The sequence below is a fragment of the Nematolebias whitei genome, chromosome 3 (genome assembly GCF_014905685.2).
Source record: "Nematolebias whitei isolate Nwh7 chromosome 3, NemWhi1, whole genome shotgun sequence".
Classification (NCBI taxonomy): Eukaryota; Metazoa; Chordata; class Actinopteri; order Cyprinodontiformes; family Rivulidae; genus Nematolebias; species Nematolebias whitei.
The window spans coordinates 9491815-9499667 of NC_056500.1; the positions used below are offsets into that span (position 1 = coordinate 9491815).

General features: G+C 39.2%; 2 protein-coding genes across 2 annotated transcripts in view; both read right to left on the reverse strand.

Moving 5' to 3' along the window:
• Positions 1 to 7853, reverse strand: part of jund (JunD proto-oncogene, AP-1 transcription factor subunit) — an 81361-nt gene that overhangs the window by 44332 nt on the left and 29176 nt on the right. The window lies entirely within an intron of this gene.
• On the reverse strand, positions 1792 to 4786 carry mpv17l2 (MPV17 mitochondrial inner membrane protein like 2). The gene is made up of 5 exons (XM_037697966.1): positions 4597 to 4786; positions 3669 to 3830; positions 3245 to 3321; positions 2153 to 2281; positions 1792 to 1887 (listed from the first exon to the last, which is right to left on the reverse strand). The coding sequence occupies exons 1-5, from the start codon at positions 4784 to 4786 to the stop codon at positions 1792 to 1794; spliced, it is 654 nt and encodes a 217-aa protein (XP_037553894.1).

A 7853-nucleotide genomic window follows, 5' to 3' on the forward strand; every position in this document is an offset into this window, starting at 1 on the left:
ACAGTTTAATGTGGTAGTTGCTACAGTTTAATGTGGTAATTGCTAGTTTAATGTGGTAGTTGCTACAGTTTAATGTGTTAGTTGCTGCAGTTTAATGTGGTAGTTGCAACAGTTTAATTTGTTAGTTGCTTAAGTTTACTGTGGTAGTTGCTACGGTTTACTAGTTGCTACAGTTTAATGTGGAAGTTGCTCATTTTAATGTGGTAGTTGCTGTGTCTTCCTCAACACATACTGTATTTCAAGCACAGAAATTACACATAAAATATTGCATGATATTGTGCATAAATTTATTTCGGTTTTGACCAAAACAACAAATCTTAATCACATGTTCTCAATTTTAAATATTGGTCTTGAAAGGCAGCGGGTTATAGGATTTCTTCAAGGAATGATCAACCTTAAATATTAAACTTGTTTCACGTTTAACAACTTTCAGTTTCATTAAACGGTATGTGCATTCACTAAATGTTCTTTAAATCACTAAATACATTCTATTTAAATACTGAAAACTTTACAGATTTAAAATGAAAAAAAAAAAAAAAAGATTCAGGAAATTAACTATTCCATTTCTCATCACTTTATTATATTTAACAGCTCCATAAAGAGTTGTTTTTAAAATACATGATGTAATTTAAACAACTAATACTTCCTCCACATTAGCTTAAACTCCAAGCTTTTTAAAAAAATAAAAAAATACACATTTATAAACCACTTCAGTCATCAAACGTCATTTGAATTCTGGGAGCTTTTCACACATTTGCAGCATTGATTTTATTTTAGGAGCGTTATCAGTGGTGAAAACTGGTCATATCTATAATGTAATGAACACAGAAACAACAAAGAGCTTTCAATAACAGCTATATCATCAGGTATTTCACAGAAACTTCTTATTGACATGTTTAGTTTACCCATTAATAAAACCATCAGAGCTGGAAAAAAAAGCTATTTAAAATTAATGTTACTGCTGGATAATTATTAAAAAATATCTTCATCCTCCTGATTCAAGTTTCCAGCTGATGATTCTTTGAAACGTGACCATATATAAAGTTTTACATTTCACTATGATTAGTTTAGATTCAACAATAAAAGCAGAGGTTCCCAACCCTGATCCTTGAGGAACACCATCCTGCATGTTTTAGTTGTTTCTTTGCTCCGACACACCTGATTTTAATAATTGAGTGAACAACAGGCTTCTGCAGAACATGAGGAAGTAATTAAATCATGAAATCAGGAGTGTTGGAGCAGGGAAACAACTAAAACTAAAAATGGTGTTCCTCAAGGACCAGGGTTGGGCACCCCTGCTTTAAAGGATAAACAAAGTTGGTAAAGATGATTTGGCGCAATAACAGGTGTGGTTCTGGACTGTATATTAAGGCATCGTTCAAGCAGGATAAAAGTGTTTTATATCAGTTCTGATTGTAAAACAAACAAACAAACAAAAAGATCAGAGTGAGTTTAAAGTTTAAGGTAAAACATCCGAAAGAGATGAAAATAATTTGGAAAAAAATACTCAACGAGTGGAAAGAAATGGAGCGGCTGCGGCAGTGAAGCAGCTTTTCATCCTTGAATGTCTCAACAGACAAAAAGAGACTGAATCAGAAGAAACTGAATTATTCAGGCGTGGAGACAAAAGTTCACCTGTACTTTAAATTAAATACACAACTCCTCAGGAAAATAAACGTCACCTCACAGCGTTTCCCGAGGAGAGAGGAATTTAAGTTTCAGAGGAGAGGAATTTAAATTCAAAAGCACAAATATTTTATAACTAATGAGCTTCGTAGACGATATTGAACTTTAAGCTTTTTCCTCCAGAGGTTCAGACGCTGGAAGTCCTTTCTGCTGTGACTCGACACGGACGTCTGACGCTGCTTCAGCTTGTTGGTCTTCATCCTGTCGACAAAAAACAGATTTATTATTAAAACTATTTTAAATGGAGTCTTCTTTAAGCCTTTTTTAATTAAAGGAACAACAATAACCAATTTTAGACTGGGAAAACAGCTTTATTGTCTTTAATTAAAAAATATATACTGTATTTTCGGACTATAAGGCGCATTTAAAATCCTTTAATTTTCTCAAAAATCGACAGTGAGCCTTATAGTCTGAAAAATACGGTGCACTGAAAAATACTTGTTTTTGCATCTAAAACCAGACTCACTCTGTGTTTGAGGTAGGAGAGGTAGGTGTCCCATCCTAAAGTGACAAAGTTGATGTACACGACACGGAATTTGGGCGACAGGAAGTAGAAGTTGATCGTCTGGGCAGCGGGCCAAACGCACCAGTCCACCTGTCGGCAGAAGCACAAACAGATTTACTCGCAGCAAACATGGTGGATGAGGCGAGGAGGGAAACAACCGTTTTCTGATGAGAAGCAAACATTTGCTCTTACAACCCTGACTCGAGAAAACCTCGGAGTTTCTACAAAGAAAAACCGTCCCAGATGTCGTTTAAATAAAATTCTCCAGTGTGAAGAAAATAAAGAGGACGTGGAGATTTTGGGATTCTTTTCTACGTCAGAACCGTTTGCTCTTAAGAGTAAAAGGTAAATGGAAACAATAATATTTGGAGGAGGACTTCCTCTAATCCATTAAAGTCATTCATGCTTATTTAATTTGATTTAACGTGGTATTTTAATGTGTTTGTATTAAAGAAGACTAAATAGGCTTTGGGGAATAGGACTGTCTGACACTCAGTAAACCTACGTGACTGACTGAAGTCTTCCCAGATCTGACACAATCTCCCTGGAGATTACAATAATTCCTAAGGAATTATTATCTTCAGTGTTCCTTTAATGGATGTCCACCAGCTAAGTTTGTTTTCTCTTTCCTTACGGTTTGTTTTTAACTACTACTTCTACCAAATTACAACCATAAACGATGTGGCATAAACCATTTTTAGAGGTTTTTATTTGGGTATTTTTCAGTTGAATAAGAGCAAGGAGCTTTAAACGAACGCATGAAATTATTTTAAAAAGCTTTAACCTTCTTCCATCTTTTTTTTTTTTATTGCTTTATGTGACAGCTGCATCATTTGTTCTCCTGAAGCAGAAAATATCTACAAGGAAAACTACTGGACTGTGACCGAAATGTTATTTCGGTTCAATTCATCCAAAAACAGAGAAGTTCACTTTTTAATTTTCCCGCGTTTTTATGAACACGAGAGATAAGAAGAGAAAGTTGTCACAAATGTAAAAGTTGTGATAAGCGAACAATAACTTGTGTGTCAGGTCCGACCCGACCGGTACACTTGCCTTATAAAACTCCCAGAACTTTTCCCGAAACTCTGCCCATCCTTCTGATAAAGTGCGTCCCTCCATAAGATCCATACCTGCGATAAGCAGAGTCGTCTGTAAAATGTGCGTCAGCGCCAAGCGGGATTAAAATCATCTCAAGATAAAGTCAGAAACACAAAGAGCAGTGGACTTTTATACGCAGGATTCCCAGAACGCCAGTAAAATCTTAATTGTTGATCTCAAATGTCCTTTGAACTCCATATACTCCTGATTTTGTTTGTTTTGCATCACCTCACCCATAATTTTACACACAACCTTTGACCCTGCACGCTTTCTTACATGCGTCATTAAAAAAAAACGGTTTCTTTGTTCACACCCCGACAAATCTTAAGGCGTGCGTATGTCCACAACAGTAGGAGGGAGACAATAAATATCAACGTACCTAAGAAATACCACATTCCCAGCGTCGGTGAGGCGACGATCTGGTCCACCAGAACCTTTTTGCTCAGTGTCTTTAGTGCTTTGCCCACATAAACTCTGTCCAACCAGAGGTACCAGTAGTGCAGCAGTGGACCCATGGAGCAGCCAACCGCAAACATGCGACCTTCAGGGTGACAGTTAATAAATAAAAGGGAATAAAGACCAATGAGTCAGAAAAGAAGCATAAACACACTGAACAATGTATATTTTAATCTTGTGCAAACTGTTCAGGGGGAAGGAAGTTAATCGAAGACGCCATCACCAAGATCTGAAGAAAGACCCTGACCGTCCCTTCAAAATCAAGAAACATAAACCACAAAAGGTGCAAGCCTGCAAGAATCAGAAAGATGCTGAAACAAGAACTCTGTGCCAGCTGTTGTGCAGGGAGGTGGTGGCATCATGCTCTGGGGATGTTCTCCTGCTAAAGCAGGGGTGTCAAACCCACTTACAAAAGGGGGCCAACATTAAAACCTTTTTCAAACTAAGGGCCGGTTTCAGAATCTACATTAACTCAAGTTACATACCCAACATCTTTTCCTGATTGCAGGTTCCTCAACAAGAGTTTGACTGGTCTCATTTGACGTCCTCTGTTGCACTTTTGACATCATAATCAAAGATTACTGAATTGTGAGAAAAGTATTTTTACATTTAAAATATCATCTTGGGCACCAAATAATATGTCAACGAGGGCCACATTCGGCCCCCGGGCCTCGAGTTTGACATACGTGCTAAAGGAACTACAGAGTGTGAAAACCTCAGAACCGTTCAGTAAATCTACAAACCATCCCCTGAGCAGTTAAACGCTGGACAAAGTTTAGTGAACTCTGTCAGAGACAGTCTGCTGGATCTTTAAACACATTTCATAGAGAGGCCGCCTCCCCTCTGCTCACCTGTCCTCCCCCAGTCTCGGATTCTGCCTGGCTCCCTGCGGTTCTCGCGGGTCTGCTGCAGGATGTCTCCCAGCGACAGCATCAATCCTCCACTCAGGGTGTTAGTAAGCAGCAGGTACCGGCCCTGGAAAAACGGCCTCCAGGAGAACCGTATACGGACCAGAAACTCTTTACCCGCCCGGGGAAGCATGATGTTCAGACCGCAGAGGGAACGCGATCATCTGTTGAAGGGGAAAATAAATCTGTGGGAGAACACGCAGACACGTTTTAATCACTCCAAGTTGGAAACTCCACCATAGACTGATGATACTCCCATCAATCAATGGGAAAAACAGAATCTGATAGCACAGAAAGCACAAAATGCTTAATGAAGCTCAGTGATGCTGCAGGGATGAGGTTCGATCTAATGCAACAAGGTGCAAGATGGAAAATTACTGGACTAAACTCTTTCAAAGTGCACCATTTGATGTAATTCAGGATTTTTTATGATTAAGTTTCACAACACTGGAATTAGTACCCTTAAAAAAGCACAACATTTATGACAACAAAGCTGTTTATTTACACTACAACTTATAAAAACTCTTATATTAATAATTATAATAATGGATAGAGACTTTATGTTAACCTAAAAAAAATCAGCAAGATAAAATAGATCACATTGAGACAATAAACGATGAGTCAAGTCAAATCAAGTCACATTTATTTATATAGCACATTTAAAACAGTAACTATTATCAAAGTGCTTACCAAAAAGATCACAGTATCAAATATTAAGATAATACAGCAACATGAATAAAAGCATAAAAACATGAAATATAATGAGAAACAATGAAATACTAAATTAAATCACCCTGCATTAAATGTCAAGGAGTAAAAGCAAAATGGATGAACACAATCATCAACGACGAAATACCAAATGAGATCACTCTGTGTTAAATGCCAGTGAGTACAGGTGTGTTTTGAGGAGAGATTTAAAAATAGAGACTGAGGTGGCCTGTCGAATGTTGATGGGCAGATTGTTCCAGAGTTTAGGGCCCATGACTGAAAACACCCGATCTCCTCTGAGCTTCAGCCTGGTGTTTGGTACGGCCAAAAGCAGCTGGTCTGATGATCTCAAGGCCCGAGAAGGAGTATAAGGATGAAGGAGGTCGGAGAGGCATGAGGGTGCAAGGCCGTTAACACACTTCAATGTCAGCAGAAGAATCTTAAAATCAACTCTGACACGCACAGGAAGCCAGTGAAGAGAGGACAGAACTGGAGTAATGTGCTCAAACCTGCGAGTTCCCATTAGTAGCCGAGCTGCAGCATTTTGGACAAGCTGGAGACGTGAGAGAGAGACCTGACTGACCCCAGCATAAAGCGAGTTACAGTAGCCCAGCCGGGTTGTAATAAACGCATGGACTAATTTTTCAAGGTCGGATGTGGACAGGACGGACTTGAGCTTAGCTATCTGCCTTAGCTGAAAGAAGCTTTTTTGAAGAAAAGGATTTATCTGTTTATTAAACTTAAAAGTTCGAGTCTAAAACTATCTTGAGATTGGTAACAGACTGTTTTAGATGTGGCTGAAGGGAGTCCAGGTTTGCAGGATCAGTGACAGTGGCAGAGCTAGGGTTAAACACAATGACCTCAGTCTTCTGATCATTAAAACTCAAAAAGTTCGCAGCCATCCAAGTCTTGATGTCATCAAGACATTTTAACAAAGGGCGAATGGAGGAGGAACCGTTAGGTGTTAACAGCAGATAGATCTGAGAGTCATCAGCATAACAATGAAAGGAAAGACCATGTTTCCTCAGGACAGACCCTAAGGGGAGGAGATACAAAGAAAACAGAAGGGGTCCAAAAATGGAGCCTTGCGGGACCCTGCAGGAAAGAGGCACTGAAGTAGATGGAGTGTTAGCTAAATTAACACAGAAACTCCTGTCGTTCAGGTATGAACAACACTCTGCACCAGTAATCCCAACCCAGTGTTCTAGCCAAGATAAAAGGATACTGTGGTCCACAGTATCAAATGCAGCAGTAAGGTCAAGGAGTACCAGGACTACAGACTGACCAGAGTCATTTGCCAGAAGAATGTCGTTGCAGACCCTAACTAAGGCTGTTTCGGTGCTGTGTAGTTTCTTAAAGCCAGACTGAAAGATCGCAAGAATAGAATTTCCACTCAAGAACTTGTTTAATTGAATGAAAACTATTTTGTGAGGAATCAGTGACCTGATCGACTCAACCTTTTTAACAAAGAAAGTCCTCACACGTAACTGCAGAGACCTCAATCTGGAAATATGAATAATAATAATAATGTCATCACAATGTCAGCACTGTATGTTTCCATACAATGGCGAAATCAGTCTCTGCATTTAACCCATCCACCACCAGGTGTTGCAGTGGGCAGCTATTGAGGGCGCCCGGGGGGCATGTTGGGGATGAGGTGTGCTGCCCAGAGACGCCACGTGATGTGCAGTGACTGGGGATTGAACCTGGGACTTTTGGGTCCCAAGCCGGCTGCCCTGCCTCTACACCATCTCCGCCTCTCTCCTCATTCATAATCTTTCAGGTTTACACTGAATAATTTAGTATATTTCTGCCATTGACATCCAGGCTCTAGGGTTTTTGTATAGTTTAATTATGGTAACTTATAACTTATATTATATAACTTGATAATAAAGATGAATGAGAACTCAGTGCCATTTTTGTTGTAAAAACCTACCATCTTTGTATTTATTTCATTACCTCTAAAATTATATTAACCATGTGAAAATGCAATGCTTTATGAGTTGAACCCTTGGTGTTTTTAAATCTTTTACAACGCCCTTTTTTTTTTGTCATTATTTCGTGGGTCAAAGTTCATGCTGACAGAGTCACAGTCCAGATTTCTAGAGAAACATTAAGCTCAGGCTGTCTGGGGACTTTGAGTCAGAATGACCCCTGACCTGTATATCCAACCAGAACGAACACCATTAAAACATTTTTTCTTTCTCAAGTTTCTCGGCTGTCACGGACCTTTTAAAACAGACTTTTAGTTTTAGAGTGACCCCGCTGAACCGAACATGAAGCAAATCACAAAGAAGCTGGCCTACCTGAACCGGTGTTGTGTCGGATTCGGTTTCCCCGCAGGAAACGAGTTTCTCTTCTTCTTCTGAAAATTTCGAAAAGTTAAATTATTTTTTTGCTTGGTTCAATTAAGAACATAAAATACATTAAATGTAAACGATTCTCTTCGTTCTGAGCGGAGGAAAGCGTTCACTAAATGACAGGAAATGTCC